The sequence below is a fragment of the Rhopalosiphum padi genome, chromosome 2 (genome assembly GCF_020882245.1).
Source record: "Rhopalosiphum padi isolate XX-2018 chromosome 2, ASM2088224v1, whole genome shotgun sequence".
NCBI classification, from domain to species: domain Eukaryota; kingdom Metazoa; phylum Arthropoda; class Insecta; order Hemiptera; family Aphididae; genus Rhopalosiphum; species Rhopalosiphum padi.
In genome coordinates this window covers 38,004,800-38,030,352 of record NC_083598.1, presented here as the reverse complement: position 1 = coordinate 38,030,352, position 25,553 = coordinate 38,004,800, and the positions used below count along the sequence as shown (strand labels likewise).

General features: G+C 25.4%; 2 protein-coding genes across 4 annotated transcripts; both read right to left on the bottom strand.

Annotated features, from left to right (window-relative positions):
• Positions 1 to 137: 137 nt before the first annotated feature.
• LOC132920535 (uncharacterized) lies at positions 138 to 11,022 on the bottom strand. Of its 2 annotated transcripts, none has more exons than XM_060982998.1 (10): positions 10,828 to 11,022; positions 7,953 to 8,116; positions 6,048 to 6,348; positions 5,744 to 5,831; positions 5,511 to 5,655; positions 3,773 to 3,889; positions 3,563 to 3,709; positions 3,349 to 3,472; positions 2,922 to 3,166; positions 138 to 448 (listed from the first exon to the last, which is right to left on the bottom strand). In XM_060982998.1, exons 1-10 carry the CDS (start codon positions 10,864 to 10,866, stop codon positions 205 to 207), a joined length of 1,614 nt encoding a protein of 537 aa, XP_060838981.1. In that variant the 5' UTR covers positions 10,867 to 11,022; the 3' UTR covers positions 138 to 204. The 2 variants fall into 2 exon arrangements, with proteins under 2 accessions (XP_060838981.1, XP_060838982.1); XM_060982999.1 differs by having other exon boundaries at positions 3,045 to 3,166.
• Positions 11,023 to 11,978: 956 nt separating this feature from the next.
• On the bottom strand, positions 11,979 to 17,491 carry LOC132923015 (uncharacterized). 2 transcript variants are annotated; one of them, XM_060986799.1, is made up of 8 exons: positions 17,087 to 17,453; positions 16,890 to 17,010; positions 16,686 to 16,798; positions 16,485 to 16,617; positions 13,044 to 13,194; positions 12,847 to 12,934; positions 12,565 to 12,771; positions 11,979 to 12,482 (listed from the first exon to the last, which is right to left on the bottom strand). In XM_060986799.1, the coding sequence occupies exons 1-8, from the start codon at positions 17,193 to 17,195 to the stop codon at positions 12,097 to 12,099; spliced, it is 1,308 nt and encodes a 435-aa protein (XP_060842782.1). In that variant the 5' UTR covers positions 17,196 to 17,453; the 3' UTR covers positions 11,979 to 12,096. The 2 variants fall into 2 exon arrangements, 1 of the variants encoding a protein (XP_060842782.1); XR_009661083.1 differs by lacking the exon at positions 11,979 to 12,482 and having other exon boundaries at positions 12,711 to 12,771; positions 12,847 to 12,989; positions 17,087 to 17,491.
• Positions 17,492 to 25,553: the final 8,062 nt, after the last annotated feature.

Sequence of the window (25,553 nt, the reverse complement as noted above, 5' to 3'; positions counted from 1 at the left end):
AAGCGTTCCTGGCACGTGACTGAACCGGAACAATTAGTTGAATGTTTGTTAATCTATACTGCCTATAATATTGTATGAAATGATTTCGGTCAAGTGTTGCCATGTTAGTATTTCCGGAACAACACAAGTGAAAGGTATTATGAATATAAAACTTTAATATTAAAATATAAATAAATAAACAAATAAATTAATACAATATAGAAATCATTTCAAATGTCTCGGGCCAAACTCTTCGGCCATAGGAGTCCAGCCGTTGCTAGGCGTTTTGAATTCAGTATTGGGAGCCATCAAATCGGCTTTGCGTTGTATAAGGTCCTGCTTCCGCACTTCGGGTGGTGATGATGGTTGTGGAGAAACAAAATATTCCATGATCGGGTGATAGTTATAATTGGTCCTAGTAGTTTGATATGGATCTGGTGATTCAGTCGGAGTGTTTTGAGTTGTCAATCTGTGAAAATAATATATATTTTAGTATGATTAAATATTTTTAAGTTTTATACATTATAAACCAGTGTTTCTAAAACTGAGATCCGTGATATACTCGAGTTGCAGGTCAACGAATTCATTTTTTTATTATATAGAAAATTAAATAATAATTTTAAATTAACTAACTGGATAAGTATTTCAAATAATGCAATTTCAAAATTATAATACAATAAAAATAAAAATCTTAATTTGTAACATGCTATAAAATATGTGTTAAGAAAATAAAGCACTATTATTATTTATTTTGGTTACGGGGTCCGCCAGCATTGTTTCTATCTGTATCGGTTAGGTTAGGTTAGGTTAGGTTAGGTGATAAAAAATAATGATGTTCTCAAGATATTAAAATAATACTATGTTAAGAGAACAAAATATTTTAGCCACATATGTTATTTCGAAAAAATTATGTTAAGGTATTGTTTGTTTTGACAATAAATTTATCTATAAGATGATTTGTATTCTAATACACTTATTTAACTTAAACATTACCACCATAGTATAATATTAAGTATTACATTTATTTTTATTTTGTTTTAATTTCCTCAGACTTCATTGTGATAGAAATATTGTAATGATAAGAATGTTTTATATTATTATTTTAACCTATTACTAACCTAACCAATGATATAAAAGTTATACATTAAAGTTGAGGCTAAGGCTAAACAATACATAATATTATTAAATAGCAATGTTAGTTAATAATATACTATTAGTAAAGTTATTATAATCTGTCCATTTAATTACCTGTATAATATCAATATTTATTAGTTACTACCTATATAATATCAATGAAAGTTCCTGTTAAATAAACTTAAGTATATAATAGATTAAATGATAATCAAATAAATCAAAAAATAGAATATAATACTTTTATAATGCTGAATTTTAATTAAAAAACTATTATTCAAGATAAAAATAAAAAGTTTTCGAGAACATATTACCATTTATTAGCGTCTATTGAGCATTTTAATAAAGGCTATTGTCTGAGCTACTTAATAATGTATCTTTCATATTATTTTTATTATTATTGGGTACGTATAGGTGTTTGTTTGTAAAGTATAATTTTTAATAATTAAATCTACTAAAATTAATAATTATACTGTATGTTTAACAATTTGTAATATTAACTAATATACCTTTTAGTAACTATTAGTTTAAATTTTAATTAAAATTCTAAGTAAAATTGTTTATTTAATTATAATAGTATATAGTTGTATAACGTACTCCTAGTGTATTTTAGATATCGACAATTATTTTATTCGTTTTTAAAAGTATAATATATATTTATACATAGTATGCACAGATATTTATTTACAAATATTTAATTTAATCGTTTATTAAAAGATAAGTATAAATACAAATTCATATCTACAAGAGATTTTACACTTAAACTATTCTGACTAAATACTATTAATATAAAAAGTATTCACTTGTAATTTTCAATCGGTAATTTTAATATTTATTTTTTTATTTTATTTATTTTATTATAAAAACAAAAACTAAATTTAGGTACTTTGTAATACAATCATTTATAAAATATAATAATGAACACTGAATACAATTTTTTTTCTCTGCAATACAAAGTACGCTGCGTCACTGCGCGTTATGAAAGCTATCGTTACGAATGTTACTATATAGTGTGTTAAGTTTAGTCATTAAATAGCAATACCTAGTGGTAATAATTATTATATTACAATCAATGATAAAAAGGTTTTTGAATTCATTTGTTATTAGTAATTTGCATTCTAATATGGAGAATTAAATTTGATTTCAAAACGACTAGCGTTTATTATAATATATTATGTAAATATATTTACTACCATATATTTTGTACTGATGTAGTGAAGTGGTATACATATTGTATTATTGTGTATTGTATGCGTATGTATTATATAGGTAAAATGTGACAAACAGATTTAGCTATTTATCTTTATTCCAATTTTGACTACTAAAAATTAATTACTGTAGTAATATACTACTATATGATGTATAGTCGTATAGATAATATAATTGTTATTTTGAATTTTTATTGTACCAGAATATAAAATATTAATACATAATAAATATTATGTCGTTCATTTAACTACATAAAAGTTTCTAAGGTTACCTAGAAAATAAGCTAATAAAGATAAAGTATTTTTAATTTATCAATTTTTTTCTTATATCTAGAAGACTAGAACATTATAAAACGAAAGCTAATATTATGAAAATATATTAAATATATCTTGATTGAATTAAGATAACTTTAGATTTTGTGTTTACAAGTGTGAATAGTGTAATATATTACTAGTTATTAATATTACAATATATAAATAGTCAAATTGAGATAATGATAGGTCGGTAAAAGTTGTTCAATATTTTATGTGTGCATTATATTATTTAAGAGTTGTTTTAAATTCGTTTAAGTAAAATATTTGTTTGTATAAAATAATAATTACTTATTCTGGTTTTTCTTGTATGGTCTCCTAGTTACTGGCGGGTATTTAGCAGGGAGTGTTTCATGCACCGTAGTATATTGGGAAGGGCTAGTAGTTTGTTGTACTCGTTTATGAGGTGCTAACTTTTTTTGATTAGTGTTTGAAGGGAGGGTATGTTGATCGTCTGCAACGGAGTTATGTGACTCGAAGTTATCTGGAGCTAGTGGATTCAGTTCTTGGATATGACAAGCACAACACGTAGGCACCTGAAATATATGAAATAAAACGTTTAATTTAGATCTATGTTTATACATATATATAACTAGACAAGACTTAGCTGTAGCCTGTAGTCGTAAAAATACTATTATATTATTATATTCATATCCAGTCAAGTATAAACCACCAATATTTTCAATACAATTAATATAATAATTACGATAACTAATACCTTAAATATATCCATCGTCAATCCAGAAAATTGGTCCCAAGTAAGCAACCTATGATAATTATACACCTGATGGCATGTAGATTTGAATTTTGTCGAGACATGAGAACATCTAGTTTCAGGTTTCCTAAATAAATAATAAACGATAACTGATAAGGTTAATAATATATAGGCGTACAAACCAAATTATATATAATATAAAAAAATGGGGACTTACAAGCATTTTTCAAGTCGTAGAGTTTGGACATACTCATCAGTGTTCACTACGTATTTCCATTGACCGTTTGTAGATCGAGCTTTTTTTGGTCTTGCCATTGCTACTTTACTTTGACAAATTGCAACCTCGGGATTACCATCAATTCTTCTATAGCATAAATAATATTTGTTTAGAATCACTTCATTTTTTTTTATCGAACTAATTATATACCTTTCAGATATATTTGCATCGAAAGAATCAGAAATATTATACTTAGGATCTTTAATTAATGCTTGAAATGCAGCTCTACTATTGACTGTATCTTCGATGCTTTCGATAATTTCCAGGCTGTAATCATTTAAACCAAAACAATATTTTATTGAAATATTCCTAGTAGAATATATGATAGTCTACACTGTCTCTAGTCAATATAGTATAGTTGATAGTGGCTAAAAACTATTCATAAAAACTACTCGGTTTAGTTTTGGATATTGAATAGTAATTAATAGTATTAAAATCCTAAACATGTTTATTTAATGGTTTTAAATTCAGATATTAATGGTTAATGGTTAATATTAATGTAATAAATTCAAAACCAACAAATTCTTATCCCACGTAACTGCAAGAAAGTAAATATATTTATAAAAACGTGTTTTAATAACGTATAAAATATAACACTAATGTAATTACATTATAGATTAGACAAGCATAGTATTTTATATTCAGATATAGTGACTAAGATTTATATTGATACATTAGTATATTAGTTTTTACATATAATAATATAACGAGTGAATTTGGTTGAATAACGATATATGTATAAATGAAATCGTCAACCAAGTTTCTAGTGCAAAATTACTAATTTATATTATATAAGTATATAATCTACTTAAAGTAAATGAGTATCATTGTATTTTGCCATCCTATTAATTTATACTCCCCTTTTTTTAATAATTATATAATTCATTATCTCTTAAAAATATGGTACTTACAAATATAGTGCAATTAAACAATAACTTATACACGAATCGTTAAATTACTAGATTGGATATTTTAGACATTTGTTTTTTTATAACTCTGGTACCAAGTATTTCAACTATAAATTTGATTCATATTACGTAAAATAAAATACGCGATATTTTATTTTGTTTTTTTATTATTTTATAGATTTTTTGATTATCCTCACAAAATGAATTCTAAATCAACACCTAGATAGTAGGTACCTATTTAAAAGGTCATCAATATAATATATTTTTTTATAACACAGTAAATTCCCGTTAGAACGAAAGTCATATAGAAGTCTCCTGCCGAAAAGCAGGGCTTATAAAGAGCTTATTCAAATTTTCGTTACAACGAAAAAAAATCTGTCCCCTGGAGTTCGTTGTAACGGGATTTTATTGTATTACGATGTGACTAAAGTGACTCAATCGGTTTTATTTCATAATATTATTAATAATTGTATCTTATTTTTCCTAGTACCTTTATTAACTATATATATATATATATATATAGTGTATATATGTGTCTTACACATAATTATTATTTATTTTCAACTAATTGTTACTCTAAAATCTATATCTAAACCATGTTAATACATTTAAAGAATAAAACAAAATTAATAGTTATGTTTTTAAATAATTTATAGGGTCTTTTTTAGGTTGTTTAATTATTTTTTTTAGTTTCATATTGCAACAAAACCCTAACATTGTTTATAATAAATAAAATCAAAACATCCAAAGTTACTTAAATATAAGCAATTAACAATTAATATATATTTTTAAGTCCAGTTACTACATTACTGGATTGAATAACTGGATTATTGATAACTTATTCAAGATCCTCTAATTATTTATAACTGACCTAGGACCGCTTTTAATGTGTTTTATATTATATATCTTATTAACTCTTATCCCTCCACATTCAAATTAAATTATTTTTAAAATATTACGCTCATTAAATATGTACTAACTCGGGATATGCTTGAACGTTTAGACAAATGTTATCACCAAACAAGTCGCAGTCATCCAGTGGGCTTTCGGAGGTAGGCGGCGATTCCGGTACCTTGCTGGGTTGTCTGAGTACAGTTGCAGGTGGCGAGTAGGGTCTCTTCATACCTGTTTCGGCGTTAATGCAAACGTGTTATTTGGGTCAACGGCCTTGAGACCAGCTATATTTGTATAAGTTATAAATAAAACCAGTTACTTGGTCGTTCAATAATCCGCTGCGGAAACCGGCGGATCAACGTATTCGGCATTCGGAGGCGATTAGGAGGAACGGACAAATGGTAAGACTGTTTAAAATGAATAAAATAAAATAAAACATGAAATTCTGAGCCATAATAATACGATATACATATATATACCTACGAGCTACGCGTACGGTATAAATGCAATAATAATAATAATAATAATGATAATAATATAGTGTTTGGATTTTAAAATCGACCGCACGGTAACTATAATATTATAATAAGTAATAATATGATATTAGTATGTGTATATCTGACCCCGTAACCGGATGACGCCCTAGCCGACGAACCACTGCCGCCCGAGGCTGGCTGGCCGTTCCTCAGCATAGCCGCTATGTCTTGGCTGATAGGCAACAGCAGTTGCGCGTTCAGCACCTTGTTGTTTAGGTTCTGCGATTGGCCCTTACCCATCACCATGCCGGCGAGTGCAAGCCGTTGTGCTGGGGTCATAGCCTTGATGATCGGCACGACTTGAGCCAATCGTTCCTTCATACCCGGTTTCCGCATCGCTGACTGTACAAGTTTTTGCATACTGTCGGATTTTCGATCTGCCATATTTCTGTATATAATATATATATATTAGCACGTTAACATGATGTTTTCCTTTGGTTAATTAATTTAACGAAAATTATATGTTAAAAACAATACAACAATATATAAGTATATGCAGTTGAAAAGCACGCTAACCAATAGTGATCGGTTACTATATTATCTGCGTGATATATGGGTTATTAGATAACTAAAAAAATAAATGTACTACTAATATTATTAGTAGTTTTTCAAATTGGCATAAATAAAACTACACGACGATAATACACATCATATATTTGAACATAAGTAAAAGATTAAAATATAATTAATGACATTAATAACATGATTTATTGATTTTATTAATTAAGACAATGTATACCATGATCTATAAACCATATCAACCATTGTCTATACAAACGTTGTCCAAAAATGATTTTTTAGTTAAGTAACGAAAGTCATGCGACTATATATAACTATAAATCTAACTTTTACATTAGGATTTGCTTATCATCATTCATCATATTATTATAATATATTTTGTATTTGAAACCCTCAGCTGTTTCTTCTTAAGAATCTCTTTTTTCATCGATTCCGTCCTCAATAAAAAAAAGTTTAACTAAAATATTAGTAAATTTTCATAATTTAATCTTTCATATATATTTTTAAATATCAATAATAAATAAATAAGAAACTTTAATAGGTAATAGTATTAACTTCATAATATAGAAAGTTTTTAATCAATATTGTTTCACCAGTTTTTCACAAATATCATCAATTTTCTTTTAATTTATTATTAAATTATTAACAAATTAAATTATTTTCTTCAGTTCTATAATAACTATATGGTTTAAATTTTCAGACAATTTTTTTATTTTTTCCTGTGGTATAAAAATTATTTTACAATAGTCTTTACTAATTATTTTAAAAATCTATTCATATGTATAATACTTAAATATAATTATTACATTTTTTAATTTACAGGTATTACAAATAATTTAATACATTTAGTTATTTTACCAATTTTTATATATGCTTTGCATTATTATTTTTTAATACACTTTCAACGTTATTAATAATGTTTTAAATTATTTTTGAAAAAAAATATTAATTCATTTTTAACAACTATAATTAGAACTATACTATATTATAAAATTCAATTTTTATATTTAGGACGGAACTTGAATTCTAGTTGAAAACTTACAAGACGATTTACATTATTTTAGCTAGTAGGAAAAAAATGAACTATGTTTTTTTTAAATTATACACGAGTTTTAATTAATGAATCAATGAACAGTGGTGATCGTTTACTTTTACAGAATTATAACTATTTTAGTTATGGTAGGTTTATTTTTATGAAACTAAAAGTTTGACAAGAAACAACAATTTATTATACTCAAGACATAAAGTTAAATATTTCATAGATAAAATAGCATGTTCTTTCACTATTACACAAATGTGGGTGTAGAGTAATAAAAACTACTATAGAGAAAGCTGTGCGCCATAAGATAGATGACTAATCATTAGCAGTAGAGGATTTTTAACGATCTATCTGGCTAATACGAGTATGACATGATGCATTTTTAAATACATTTTTCTGGTAACTCTATGACTTTTGACATATTATATACTCACACAGACTCATCCGACGGTACATCGTCCATATCGAGATTGGACATGGACATTTCACCTTCTACTGTTGTGGTATCAGGAGACTCGTCATTATCTGTCACATCGTCGTTACCGCCACTATCCAAAGGAAAGTCGTCGAGGTCGTCACAAGCGACAGCCACAAATGCCTGTAACACGTTTATATACACGAACATAATGTTTAAAGTGGTATTTTAGAAACATCTGTCACATTTTAGAACATGCAGTTATTCATTTTAACGACCACAATATTCACAAGTGCCAACAATATTGCTGGCCGCTGCACTATTAATTTAATTTATCGTCCCACGTAACTATATTTACACATTTTCCGACATTTACTTACAATATAATAGTAAAATATTATAAAATATCTTTTGCCGTGTATCTATAGACATTTTATCTACGAATCAAAGCAAACGCGATGTACTAAATGTACTAAATACTTAATAAAATAATATAGATAATAAAGATATATTTATATTTTGTGTTAAAATAAGTTATAATAAAATTATTATAGTCAACAAATAAGTGCTTATCTAGTTATTTATTTTCTTCATTTAAAATATTTGAATGTCATTTAAATTGTTAACTGTTCTTCGTTTTTATAATTTAAATACCTAAATTTACAAACTAAGTTTCTTATCTATATTTTATAATAGGTACCTAAGCCGTATAGGAAAGGTAAATTATTTAACATTTTTTTCTAGCTAGTGTCAACTTATACTGTTTACTCATATGACAAAAATCATACACAATGCACTCAAAATATACACAATATAATAATATGAATTCTAATTGTACATTAAAAAAAATCCAAAAATAGCAATATAATTTTTAAAAAGTAAAAAAATTACTAAAAAAAAATTATGATTGGATAACCTAACATACCTTGGGCTTCATAAGATCTTAAATACATTTTTGTTCATAGTATAGAAAGTGTGCAACATAATAAAAATGATTCATGTTGTAAAATTAATATTATTTATTAAATATAATAATCAGTGATAAAGAGTATATTATAATATATATTATAAAACAAGGTAATACTCAGAACTCAGTTTTCGTGAAAATATCCATTCTAAGAATATTTTTTTTATCGTTAGTGTGACATAAATATAAACAAATGAATATTTAACGTAATTAAATTATTTTAAATTAACTATTTTAAATATTGAATTACAAATATTTGATGACCATCATAAATGTATTACTTTTTAAATTAAACATTTTTATAACATAAAATCGTCAGTATTTTATTTAATATTCACATTCTTTGATATTATAAAAAAACATTATATAAATGACAGACATACGGTTTAGGCTTAGTTCATTATTTGGGTTAACTTTTTCGATTTATACGTATGACCCTGTATAATTTATACATTTAATTCGAGAAAATTCAGCTTCCGAGATATAGTTGTTAATTTATGTTTCCTACCGCAGGATGGACGAGACCAACAATTGTTATATAACATTTTTTTATCCTTAGCTTTTATATTTTATCATTGTTCCTGTTTTAATTAATTTGTACCAATCTTGCACAGCATTTTAAATGGTCTAGTATTAAAAAATATATATACATAATATGAGTATGTACTGGCGTATTGTACAAAATATTATTAATTAATATTTGAATCTAAAAACACAAATTAAAAATACAAAACACCTGATAAATAGTTCTTTCTAAAAGTTATAATAATAATTTATTATTGGTTATAGTCCAGGTTATAGCTATATACGTAGTTGAACAATGTCAAAAAAAAATATTTTAAATAATTATGAATTTTAATTTATTATTCAACTGAATTTTATTTAAATAGTTTATTATCAACATTATCACATAATGTTTGTTATCGAGGCTGCTGTGATATTTTCAATAAACTATGAAAACTAATAAAGTCGAATATAGGGACATGTATCAATGCATCAGTCTCAACTGAATGTCATCTATGGTTTTCACTATCTTTTAAAAGAGTCAATATTTTCCTTTTTACTTTTATTCATCTATTGTGTACATCTGAGGCTGGGGATATCAGAAAAAAATGTACAGTAGTTCACTTTCACGGGATGCATGACCAATAGACCGAATAATAAAACAAATAAATATTAATTTTATTTAATCAATTTAAATTTTAAATATTATGTCAATGATAAATTATAACAATTTGAACACACTTTTATTAAAAAATAATTGTATTTCTTTTATATTTTTTTCATGAATTAATCACTTGTCATGCCAGTAAACATCATAATATAATTTAGGCTTTAAGGATTTAACTATAATAACAACATGATTTGGACTATAAAGTCATACAATATTCTGCTCACTATAGTTATTATGTATTTCTATTGAAAATAATGGTATATTTTATACACAAACACATGTTTTGACATTGCTATACAATAGTAGTAAATATTTTTTAATCCTATATGATGTAGATATTATATTTTATAATATCAACATAATATATATATATATTATAGTCATAATCACTTAAATGTATTCTAAATGACTTGATTTATTTGATGCGACAAAGTATCGATTATTTCAATATTTATAAAGGTACACTATAAATAAATGTAAGTATTTAGTATTTAGATACCACGTGTTATAATTATCCCATACCTGATTTCGAATAAAATAGTGATTATATATTTTTGACAGATTTAGTATTTTATAATAGATAATACAAAAATAAATTATTTTATCTATGATATAAATATGCATATATATATATCAATGTAATAAATAGTTATTTAGTATAGATTGTATTAAATAATTAAATTGTCAAATTTTACTTGAACTCTGCAACATTTACTTAAATACATAAATACTAATATTGTTTTAGTTACTTACCGCTGCTGCAAACAACCACAATATCCAAACGTTATGCATCTTAAAATGGTATTGGATTGGTAGTCATTTCCGTGTTAATAACACATTACTGTCATAATATTAACAATAAAACAATACCAATTTAAATACAACCTAACTATAACATACGAGACGATAGGGAGCTACTAGTACAGATAAGTCACTGTCTCTTCTGTTCGAAGATACAGTGAGATGGAATGTCGAACCGGTCTTTGGTGGGGCACATGCGCGCGTTCACGGAGGACGAATAAGTTGGTCATTCAAGTTTAAGGTCAGTTATGTCTGCAAGGCGCCGCCTCGGATCTTTACAATATGTAAATCGCATATGGTTGATTTTTATCTTCTTAAAATGTCTTAGTTTGATTAAAATATTTTATTTATATAATAGTCATATCGCGAATATTGCGATGCATTCAAATCCAATGCACGAGCACGTGTATCTTGGTTTAAAATAAATGTAGTATTTATTTTATTACATACAATATACAAATGTATGATTTCAACCGATTATAACTCCTCTTATGCTATACATATAATCTATACATATACATTTATAAATATTTATTTACCGGATATACGTGTGATATTATGTGAAAAATAGAAACCCCTGAAACGGTCGCGAAATCGTAAAATCGGACAACAATGAATCGATTAAAAGTGGGCTATTGTATGCATGCGACCACGCATCTGTTATGCTAATAGCATGTGAATAGAGGCCAATGCTCTGGGAACGACAGTATATTATTGTTGCCCTTGACTCATATTCATCACCTCGTTAAAACCAATGTTTACATTTTCCCATAACAAATACAAATGTACCTTCTTTTTAACCTAGGTACACATAGCTTTATGAGAACATTAAAATAAATTAAAAATTATTAAGCAAACAGTGGCAACTGACTTACTTACATATATGCATTGTTATTTGTTCCGGAAACATTTTATTTCTCATTGCAATATAAACCGAATAATCCGTGTGTGTGTGTACTATTTACCAAGAATTCTATTTAAATCTCAAATACCAGTAAAGTATACCTTGAATATATCAATCAATATACATATATATATTTATATTATAGATAGGTTTGTTTTTGTCGTATAACTAAATCAAGTTAAAAAAAATTAAGAAAAACTGACCGTTACCAAATACTTTTATTCAGCAATTTATTACAGTCACATCTCACATACCGTTTTTCAGTGTTTACTCTGATTAACAAATGCGAAAAACAAACATATTATTTTCAAATTATGTCATTCAAATAATTTCATTATGCACGAAGGCGTGAACTTGGCATATATAATTGTATCTCTAATCCCGGATACCGTTGACAAGATGGTCGCCAACGTTCCAGCCAATATTATAAACACTAACAGTGCTAAACGCTTGAAACCAACTATCGGAGTGGGTTTTGCATTTGGAAACGTGCGATAACACACCCCTTCGGACTTTTTGGTTTTTAATCGACGGAGTGATCGTATTTTAATGTAAAACAATGGTGGCAAGAGGAACATTAATGGACCAGTCAACAGTGCGCCGATTAAGCCCATCAATAGGTCAAATCTTGGTACAGCCTCTCCTATCGTTACCGCCAACATCACAATACACGATCTTAATACACACCTTCTCCAATTGAATTCTTAAACATAATATAACAGTTATTATACACAGCGTTAAAGAATTTTAAACAGACTAAGTATTTTTTATAGATTCTAGTATACCTTTAGGTATTTTAAAAAAATGTTCAATGTGCTGAAACAGTGCCGTGGTGCTAACTGCTGTCGATAAACATATTTGAATTGTGACTAAAGTTATATTGACGTCTAATATATAACTCTCAGACAGTTGGTCCAGTAGATTAGAGCTCAAGAGCGATCCAAATCGTACATATCCAATGGTAGTAGTTATTAAAAATAAGCTACAGGTTACTGTAATACATTGATATATGAATTTAATACAGTTAAAAATATTTCAAATAATCTCAATTAATGATTTCGCTTTACTTAAAAATGCACAGATGATCGCCAGGGGCAATTTTCGTTTGTTAACCATATCCATCTGTATAGTGAGAACGAGAGGATGGACATCAAACTACAATATTCGTGAATTACATTTCCTGTACTTTCAATATAAATTCTAGGTGCACCTATATGCGTTTATCAATTTAGTCTTTCATTGAATAATTGAATAAAATCCAAACCTGAAATGCTAATAATCCGTAAGCAAGAGCAACACTATTCCACGAAGGTTCGAGAATGGGTGTATACATTTCACGTTGTGTATTGTACATTGATATCCATGTTAAAACACTCACTGAGCCCACAAAAAATACAGAGCTTGATGCAATCCATCTAAATAAAAATATAAAATTATTATGCAAGTATATACAACATTAATAGCGTATTTGTTACGTTTAATATGTTACATAATTTGTTCATACCTACCATTAGGCTTAAGTAAATTTAAAGCCTTTTAAAATATTTAAGTGTATATATTATATGTTTTAATTATAAAATATGTAATATTGTAATATATACATAGGTAATATTAATAACTAATATATTATACATTTTAATATACTTTTATAGTCCATTATGTTATATAGGTAAATATTCTTATTACTATATTAGTTAATATCTACGAAATCTTATTAAAAACTAATTATATTGATCTAAGCTCGTAATTGCAGTCTATAATTCATTATCAACCAATAGAAAAATTCAAAGTATCTACAATAATACAATAAGAGCACTACTAAAAATAGTTAGAAATTTACTGGTTCAACATCACCGCAGTCTAAAGTTATTGATGGTCAATGGACTTTCATAACATAAACACATAATATGCCTATCAAATATCAATCATTACGTAATTTCTATAATCAAGTCAATGTTTTATTTATTTTAGCTACTATAAAATTAATAATTAAAGTTCTAAATCTAATATAATTTTAACCAAATACACAAAATAAGCTAACAATTTAAAATATACTAACCAGCAAAAAATTCTCCACAAACGTGAATAAAATGCAAAATAACACAATATTCAGTGACAAAATAAAACTAATATTTACCATAATTATGAAAAAAAGCTTACAGTTTTTATAAAAATGTATGTTAATGTTTATAAACATTGGTATATATTTATATTTTATATATATTTGTGTAAGTACATAATATATTATATTAGTATTACACAGGGCCGGATTTAGGAGAGGGCCCAGGGGGCCCCGGGCCCCGGGCCCCCACAAAATAAGGGCCTCTTCTCAGTGGAATTTTTTTAAATATAAAACGGGATAATATAATATTTTAAAAATAGATAAAACCACAACTTCAATAAAAATGTTAATCGTTGATAAAGTCATAAATATATAAATAAATCTTATTATTAATATACTTGTATATTATAAATTCATAAAAATAAGTTGCGAGTTTACAAATATAAATTTAAAATCGATTATTATGGACATGTATAGCATAGGATAATCCCGATTAAATAATATTCGTAATTTGGTATGGTTTTAAATATTGATAAAAAAAAAACAAGTTATAAATATACATATACAACTTGTGTATCAAACAGCAACAACCAAGTTATCACCAAAAGAAAAATTTAGAATAGAAAGCTTTATTTCAGTAGTTGATCAATTGATAGTATCATTAACCGAAAGAATAGGTGCTTATGAAACAATTTGTCAACGTTTTGGTTTTTTAAATAAAATTGAAAAATTAGAAACTTCTGAGCTACAATCTGCTGCAAATTATCTTGTTAGCATTTATTCTAATGATTTAGAATCTTCACTCGGTAACGAACTTATACAGTTCGGTTCATTTGTAAAAATATATATAGAAACACGTAAAGATAATGAGCAATGGGAAATGTTTTTATACAGAATTATTGAGGAAAATAATTTACAATGTACATTTCCTAATATAGAAGTAGTACTGCGTATATATTTGGTTTTGATGGTGTCCAACTGTAGTGGAGAACGATCATTTTCAAAAATGAAGTTAATAAAAAACCGACTACGAACTTCGATGACACAAAGACGACTATCAGAACTTGCATTGTTAAGTATTGAAAGTGACATACTTAGATCATTAGATTTTTCTCAAGTAGTTGAAAAATTTGCGGCAACAAAATCTCGCAAAGTGATCATATGAATATATTATTATAACAATTATTATTTAAGTTCTGTACATATATTATGATGATTGATAGTACATATTATAATCTAATAAATGCAATTTGCTTATTTATTATCTTTATTGTTTCATTACAACAAATCATTGTTTTTTCCTAACCAAAATTCTAGTTATTTGGAATTTTGGTTATTAAATATATTATTATGTAATCGAAAAAAATATCTACTTCTAAGGATGGGTCCAGGGCCCCCACATTCCTAAATCCGGCCCTGGTATTACATAAAAAAATGGACGTATAATAACAAACAACTAACATAATTTTGTCTTTGTGTAAAGACAGGTATATTGTATATAAATACTTCAAGTAGTAAATAACTTACTAGGGTTTATTATCAAACTATAAAATATAAATCAAAACAATATTGAATTAAATTTATAAACTCATATAATTTATTAATTACGTTGCTATTAAAATCTAAGTCATCACTGTAAAAAAAATATTAATTAACAAACAGCAAGCTACTCATTATTCTTTTGACTTCTAATAGAATCCAATTTTGGGGAGAATCAAAAAATCCAACTATAAAAATCATGCAATCTTTCTAGTCAATATATTTCAAAACAATAACCAATGTCCTATGGTATACTAGGAATCTTCAATCGAACTTTCCAGAAGACTCTTTCTGATCAAGCATCTAAGCTCCATAAGCGATTAAATATCTATATTATCATTCAAATCCTTTCTTTTAAATATATTTTATCTATGAACTTCATATCATTATTTTCTCCGTTCAAATTTATTTACCTTATTACTTAATATTGATTGTAAATAAAAATAATTTAATAAAAATATATATACATAATAGGTACTATACAATATGTATATACCAGACATGACAAACTCACAGCCTGTGGCTCATTTCTTAACGGCCTATGATAAACAAAAAAATTCAGTAAAATATGGCCTACATAAAAAAAAAAAATAGATAACATTACAAATTATATTGATTTTATATAGTATTTTGTCTTTTTTACGTTTCGTATAATCTCAATGGTCGTCGTAAATTATATTATTTTACGTTTATTGTAAATATAAATGTATGATGTATGTATGCATGTATGTAAGTATAATGTATATATGATAAGTTTTATTATTGGCCGTTGGAAATACGTACACGCGAAAAATGTATTGTTTATGTATTAATAGATTATTATGACTATTTAGTATTTACGTTCTAGATCATAAGTAATAATAATATTTTTATAAAAAATAATTTGAGGTAAATAAAATCATACGAGTAAATAAATTATACTAAATAAATAATCATAATAAAACTTTATCATTTTTATTTTATTTTTTATTATTACTAGCCGTGTAGAATATAGATTTCCATTAAATTTCTTTTTTCCAGTAGATACTTTGAGTTTGACATGCCTGATTTAAACTATTCAGTCAAAAATAAAATTATTTTAAATAAATACCACATTCTACGTACTTCATATCTTTTGGACTCCCAAGCCAAAGAGGTGGACACAATATTATTCCAATAACAATCAACCAAATACACGGTGACACGTTAAAACTATCATTCGAAAGTTTTATTCCAAGAATGTGAAGATTGTAAGAAGCTTAAGTTTAAAAACATGTTTATTGATTACAGGATATGATCGGTAAAAATTAACGTCACAACTCTTACCAATTAGGAGGTTTGGAATGCACGCACCAAATACGGCGACGTCCAACATAACTGTGACAATGCGTTTTACTTTATCACCAAAAATAAGCTCAGCTAAAGCAGCATACGGATACCTAAAATACGTTAAAATATTAAAGATTTAGAACTATTAATGAAACACGCTTATTCGATAATTTTTAATAAAATATACTAATATGACATTACCGGTTTTTTTTTACAATATTTGGTTCAATTTCTTCAGCTATGATCCAACATTTCCCCAACAATATTGCAGTGTATACTTGAATTGTAAATACACTGATAGCTAGTGGTATTCCCAACCATCCTGTGTGCCCCTAATTATTACTCAATATCCACTGTTGCATAATAAATAATAATATATTGTTCCACATTATACTTACCACATTTTATTACTGGTCCTGGTAACACGACTATCGGGAATATACCAAACAAATCTACAATACACAAAATTGCGAAAGGTACCGTCAAACCACTAGAGTCCACGATCATTTTAATTTTTTTTTTTTTTATTGGCTTTCAAACCAAAATTTCGAAATGAAAAATATATTGCCTATTTGTTTCGTGAACTGCCTACAGTATACTAAACAATATTCTCATGGTACAACATTTCCAAGTAACACAATCGTTATGAATGAAGCCCTCAAAAAACCCTATTCTAACCAGAATAATATAATATTATATTATACTGACTATATTGTTGTACACTATAAAAATGTAGTAACGTGATACTTCTGTTGCTGAATAAAATATACCGCGTAGGCACCTAATTACACTGTTGAACTATTTTTTTTATTTTTGATATTCGTTGTTTACCTACCTATCGTATTTATTTTTTAACAGTTTATATAAAAGAATATTTTATTTTTATGTTTGTGTCCACGTATATGCCTATTTATATATCAAACTAATTAAAGTAAAATTCATATTTAAGTTATTATTAAAAAAATTGTATGAAATTTCACTTATTTATGTTCCGAACATTCTTATAACTAAATTTATACTATTCATAATTTCATAATTTCATACCCTAAAAAATTATATTAAAAAACCAAACTGGATAGGATTATTCATACAAAAAATATATATACAATATGAATAAAAAGTATTAAGTGTACCATTTAGTTTATGTTTATATTGTAAATGTTTTTAAACATTAAATATAATTTTAATAGCGCTATTATAAGAACTCTTGATTATTCAATTATTATTTATTTTTGGCTACTCTTATAAATTACTTTCTCCCTAGAAATGTGTAATAAAATTCTGTTCGACAATCTTTGAACATTATTTAAAAAGGTATGTTTATAAAATTCAATTGGAGTTAGAGTCTGGTAAGATATCTATTTTGGTCCAAATTAAACTATTATTAAAAAAATCTTACCTAAATATATTGTTTTATAAAACTTCATTAAAATAAAATATTACCAATTTCTGCGATTTTGTATTAAAAATATGTTAATTTATTTAATTTTATTCAAAGCCTATAAGACAATAGGATTTATAAGACGTGTTTCATCCGACTTTAAACTGCCTTTCTCAGTTCTCACTAAAAATTCTCTACTGCTCTTTAATTCACCCATTATTAGAAACACTTGCGTCCTATGGGATCCCCACACTGCATCCAACGCCTTAATCATATAGAACGTGTCCATAGGTTACCTATACTATGCCGGGAGTGTTCTCAAAATCAATCACCTGGTACACGACTACACTCCTGTTCTACGTGTATTATGCTTTGATACCTTAGCTGACAGAAGAACTAATATAAATCTAAAATCCCTTAAAAAACTTATTGATGGTACATTGGTACATATGATGCGCTGTCTCTCCTATCATGTGTACAATTTCGAGTTCCCCAACATTCCACATACTCCACTGCTCCATTTTTCGTCACTTTTCATACCTCCAATTATAATCGCAATCACCCCATCAACCGTTTTTAAGATAGTTCTGTCTACCAACAGTACTTAATCCAAATTATATTATGTTCTCTGTATTATTTCATAAACGACTATACAAATTACAGTATTTTAATAATAATAATATTATGTATGTTTCTTTTGTATATTTACTTTTGTAAGATTGCCCTAATAGGCATTAATTAATTAATAAATAATTCTTACATAAAACAAAATTGCAAAATATTTGAAAAAAATATTCAAATATTAAATTCATATCAGACTTTTACTTTCAACTATTTAAATGAAATTTTAAATACTTATTATTGATATTGAAAACCAATTTTTATTAAATGATTTATTATTGTTTTATTTTTTTTTATTTTTTTTATTTTTTTTAAATCTTAATTAAAACATATACTACGCGAAAAAAATATACAGCTCCATTCAAAATATAGTTTTGTGTGTAATATATACATAATAATTTAAAAGTTATTCATCATGATTATAAATTATAACCATGCAATTATTATAGTTTTGGGAACTTGTCTTGTGCTCAGTTGAACTAATGTTTTCGAGGATCTAATGACGTGTGAATGTGTGATTAGACTTTATTATATCGGTTGACTAGCATGATTAATAATTATTGTTATATTTTTATCAAATTTATTATAATATTTGATATTATTTATTCATATATAGTTGTAAAACTATAATAATAATGATTTAAAAATAAATAAACTACAATTATATTTTTTCTATGAAAACTTATTATTAGGATTTTTAAATAAATACATAGATGTTTAAACAAACATATATTATATTATACATTATGATAAAATTAATTTAAAAACCTTAATTTGTTAGAATTATTATAGTTACATTTTTACCAAATAATTATATTAAAGCCTAACAATAATATAATAAAATAACAAAATAAATAGTATTGTTTTGGATTCTATGAGCGACGGATGTATTGATTCTACAATAATATTTATGTTTTCTTTATGTTGTGTAATAATAGATATAGATAAACAATGCTTTGATTTTTAACTTTGATGGTTGTTTGTAACAAATTGGATCTAATTGATACTTTTTAGTCATCGCAATTAAAACGTGTACAATATTCCTCTTAAGTTTATTTACAAGAAATTAAAAAAAAAATTTTGAGTAGTCATAAGCATTTTTTATAAGCAATTCAATTTCAAATTTTGATGGTATTGGATATTAACAATTTAAAAGTATAATAATGATTTATACTCAACTGATCTTAGTTATTGAGCTATTATTAAAATATACGATATTACGATATTGATCATAAATACATAAAACATTTTACTATAATTAATATCATTTTCTATTATACTCAATATACTCAATAAAACTTTCGAAATCTGAAGATAAATTATTATAATATGCTGCTTATAGACAAATTGATTGCATTTCTTGAATTATTTTAAATGTTAATAAAATTTTTAAACTCAGTCCAAATGCTTAAAAAAATTATTTTTTAGTTAAAAATTTATAAAATGTTTAATTTTTATAACTGAGACTACAAAATAGACCGTCTTCTATGAATTGCTCTTCGTATGCAATTCAAATTTAATGCATCCAATATAGTTATTACTTATTAGTTAATGACACTTAATACTGGAAAAAGAGTGGTTACCAATTTCTTTTTTATGTTTTGTTTTTTAAAAGTAATTCAACATACATATACAAAAATATTTGAATATTAATATTTAGTATAATATTAGTTTAATTCATATACGAGTATTAGCCAAGATAGTATTCAACTATTGATAGTATTTTAAATATTTTGAAAAAAATAAACATACTTTATAAGTAGTTCCTTTGCAACATTGCGCATAGGTATTAGGTAGTATATTTTTATCGACTAGAAATCATTTTATTTTACGATTTGCTTGAATTACGAATCCACGTCTTCAAAATCATTTCACCGTATACCGTGGCCTCTTTATGCATGAACCTTGGAGTATAAATAAGATAAAATAATATATTAGACGAAGAATCATTATGCGTAGAATTCGAAATCTATAACAAACTATCTTATTAGATTTATTAAAAAGTAAGACAAATTAAAACAAGATAAAACCAATATGAATCATACACTACTTTGGACAGTAATTTAATGTTTACTTTTAAATATTTAATTAATAAAATTATATTTTAGACTCTATAAGAGCAGTAATGAATAGATTGATTTCACACAGTTATTATGTATACCTATTTTTTTTAATTTTTGGTCTATCATCACATTTGGAACAGTAAAATTGCTTCAATTTTTAACTTTAAAGGTAGCTTGTCTGGATTCATGAAAAGACAGGCAATATTTTCAGTGGTTGTACATATTTCACTAAACCCACACATTCAAATAACGATTAATATTATTTATTGTATACTTTTACTATATTGTGGAAGAAGTTTAACTGTCTAAAGAAAGATTTTTGTCTTTTACTGATACTGAGTGGAGACTTTAATAGTCTATAGGTTCAAACTTTCAACTTTTTTTCAAGATTCCTTCAATTTGGCCATATGTTCTGACAGTACAAAATTTACTATTTCTGCGGGCACAATTATTCACGCAGTTTTTCAGCGGAAATTAAAAATGTACAATCCCAAATTTATATACTATCATTAATAAAAACCAATGATACATTTTTTTAAATAAATAATAATTGTTCAAATTTTAGATTCTAAATAGAGTGATGAATGTATTGGTTTTACAATAATATGTGTGTTATTTTTTCTGTCATCTCCTTTTTGGGTAAAGAAAATGCTTTGATTTTCAATTTTTGGGGAGTAGTTTGGTAAGCAATTTTGGATTAAAATTGTTGAAAATGTAATTTAAAATCTACATACGTCTTCTTTTATCTGCATAATAATATTAAAAATACACACGTATATTTTTTTATTCGCATTTAAGTTTAAATTTTTACAAAATTCGTTAAAATCATAAAGATTCAAATATTTTTTAGTAAACAATATTTGTAAATGTTCAATTTTAATAGCTAAGATTTGAAAATTAAATAAGATATTCGTTATAAGTAGTTCATATTCGAACTAAAAATCTAAAAAATATACAATCACAACTTTTTTTTATAGATATTTAAATTCAAATTTGGATGAAATTACATATTTTAATGCTGAATAATGATATTTATTATTTCGTTTTAATTTTAAAACATTATTCTTAGAAACTTAAAAGTTTACGTGTATTATGCATTTTACTTTACGCAATGATATTTTTAATATACGTAGATTAATTTTAAGAAATTACCTAGCTATTATTATACCATAAACCTATTCACACTGTTTTACGATAAGGTAAGGTGGTATCGACTCAAAAGTTAATAACAATAATATAATTGAGTATAAATGTATTATAAAATTATATTTATTATTATTATTAAAATTATTAAATATTAATAATATTCTAATAAATGCGATGTTTTTGGCAACAATTAAATCAACCTACCATGATATTATTAGTGAAATATATTAATTTAATAATAATATCAAAAAGCATATCATAAAATCAACTTAATGATATAGGCTTACAAGAGTCGTTCAGAATCGTTCATACACAATTAATTATCATTCAATTCAAATTTAACATATCCAAACAATTACCCACTTGACATATTTTATCTTTTGCATAGAAGAGCAGAATCCACTTCCCTTCCTTTTTAAAAAAAAAATATGTTCTACTCGAAAAGAATTTAGATGTTTACACATAGAAATAATTTATTATGAATACTAGCTGGCTCATGACTTTTTATTATTAACTGTTTTAAATTATGTAATAATAAATATCTATAATGTATTAATTAAATATCACTAAGACTGAATTATTGATAACAAATAAATTTGAGATATTGAAGTATGATAGTTAATTAAGTTATTCCATAATTCATCGTGTAATTAGTGTGAAAAATACATTATAATGGCACGAAAATATCTATTCATAATCAAGAGTAATAATAGTTATGGTAGTGATAATTCAAGATTCCTCATTCAATACTCATTATTATGTCTTTCATAGTTTCCATTAAGATCACTTTGGAGCACATACATACCGTGTGATTTTCTTGTGAGACCTGACATCCTGTTGATAGATGAAACATGAGTGTGTCAGAATATTAATTGCAGTATCTAGATAGTAGATAGCACAAGTACACGAAAGTATAACCGTACCCGTACTACGTTGAATTCTGGAAATCTGTTGGTTAATATGACATAGCAAAATTATTTCATTAGGTATTATGATAGTTTTATTATAGTAACAAATACTTTGAGCGCCCATTTCATAAGATTATATTAATATAATAATATAACGTGCTACGTGCATTGCATTACATACCATAGGTTACTTAAATATTTTATTTTATCTATATTTATCTACTTTCGTCGTATAGGTTTAGTATGATGTTTATATGTTTATAGTATCAGCAACTTCTTATTAAAAAAAAATGTTTACTAATCAAATAAGAGGCTGATTCTAACTAAAACTGATCTAATGATGTGCCATTTAATATCTGGTAATAATGTAACATTAACTAAGATATTTAGGGTTAAAATTAATATTACATGTAAATATCTTTTTTTATTTAGAATTAGATTGTTTAAAGTTATACAACTAATGATTTTTATATTTTTATTTTTTTGTTATAATTAAAAATATTTTTTATTATACCACATATAACTTATTAGTTATTACAATGACGTGCAATGCATAAAAAACATACTCAAAGAATGTATATTTATTTTGAAATAACGTTATTAAAGAATTTATAAAAAAACCTCAAGAATAAAACAATTAATCGAAAAACGTGTCTTCAATAGGCAATATTGTGAATATTGTAATAATATTATAATAAAGTTATAATATCACATATTAATAAATTATTATAAATAATACACACTATAAATTTAAAATGTTCTAATTTAACGCCTTCATTTAATAGTATATGTAATATATTGAATAGCCTGCTTGTTAGGTCAACTATTCGTATGATTATATATTGTATGCATAAAATAATTATAATATTGACATTTATAATATAATATTATTATATAAATCTAAATTGATAGGTAATGTTTTTGTGATTTAAACTAACTTGCAATTAGTTAATGACACACTCGGAGGGTTTAATCATAAACTTAACTTAGTACATTTTTTATCCGTATCCATATTCTAGAAAGCATTAATTGTTTATGTTTCTAATTCCTTAGCTTACAGAAACTATAAGGCATAATACATTTTATCAGTGATTAAAATGTGATTCCATTAAACGACTTTAGATACAATTACCCAAATAAATCTTGACAATGCCACTTAAAATAATTATTTTAAAATGTCTAAAATAATTATATCATTATCTATGAATATACCTTAAGCTAACACCGAATGTGTTGTCTCCGTTATACAAACATACAACGTGACAAATTTAACGTTCATAATATTCTATTTGACTTTGTTATTTTTAAAATTGGAGTGAATTGACCAATTATAAAATTTAAAGGTAATATTATTATCTAGAGAAACTCAAAGACTTTTATTCAAACATCAATAAAAGTCTAAGGGATAATACATAATCTTACTAAAAAATTTTATAACAGGTCAATTCACTTAAGTTTTAAAAATAATAGATAGTAAAATGAATTATTATGAACGTACAATTTGCAATATTATACGTCTGTAAGACATAGACAACACATACGAGCGTCCTCTTAAGATTCGGTAAGTAATTAAATAAAGTTTATTCAACTGAATATTTTAAATTAGCTTATGAATTAAACTTAAATATAGTTATATTATAAACAATGTATTTATTATATTATATAAAATTTTATATAATTTAGTTGTATTAAAAACGCTCCATTTAATTTGTTTAATCTTCATAAATAAATAAATAAATATTGAAAAAATGTTATATTATAATGATATACATATTAGTTAATATAATTTGATTATTAATTCATTGTTTTAATTTAATCATAAAAATACCTTAATATTTTGTTGGTAATATTAATTAATGGAAATTGTTTAAAATCAGGTACAATTTAACACAAATTGAGTGTAAGCAAAAAAAAATCAATAAAAAAATCTTAAACAATAAAACATTGCCTACTAAACCAACCTCAGTCCTACCACTTTATCTATTTCTTTTTACTTATTCACTATCCGTTATCTGTTTTTATCTATTTTATATCTGCATTATTGTATTTTTAGAAATGCCCTCCGGGGCGTATAATTATCAAATAAAATAAAATATTAAAATAAATATTATCACTATTATGTATTTTAGGAATACAATTAACGTTATAGGATTTTTATTAAAAGCAATTGTTGTTAATATTATACAGATATAACGTACATGATTAAAATTACAATTTAAAGTTAGAAGTACATTCCAGAATCATGAGATCACTAATTTAAAGATCCCCAATTTTCTCTACACTGACAATACTACGTCGTTAATTTAACCAAGGTTATTAGAAATCTAATTTTTAGATTATTTTTTATTAAAAACTATTATAAATTGATCGTTTCAACAAAATAATATTTAATAACTTCAAACTGGACACATACAACAGGTTATAATAGCATACACTATATTATACAGATTAATAGGTTATACTTATTTTTGTATTTCACATGCGGCTATTGTAAACATACATTCATAAATCATATTTTAGTATATTTACATTAAACTAACTGTAGACTTTATTCAGAAACTATTTTAATACTATTATACATCTATACCAATGTCTAATATTATACACAAGTTTTATTAAAATATATAATATGTCATCATCATCTCATTATCATAATAATATGTGATAAAACGATTAACCACATATTTTTTCATAATTTTTACGATTTGTTGGTTGTTTCCTGAATAAACTTCTTTATTTATAATAT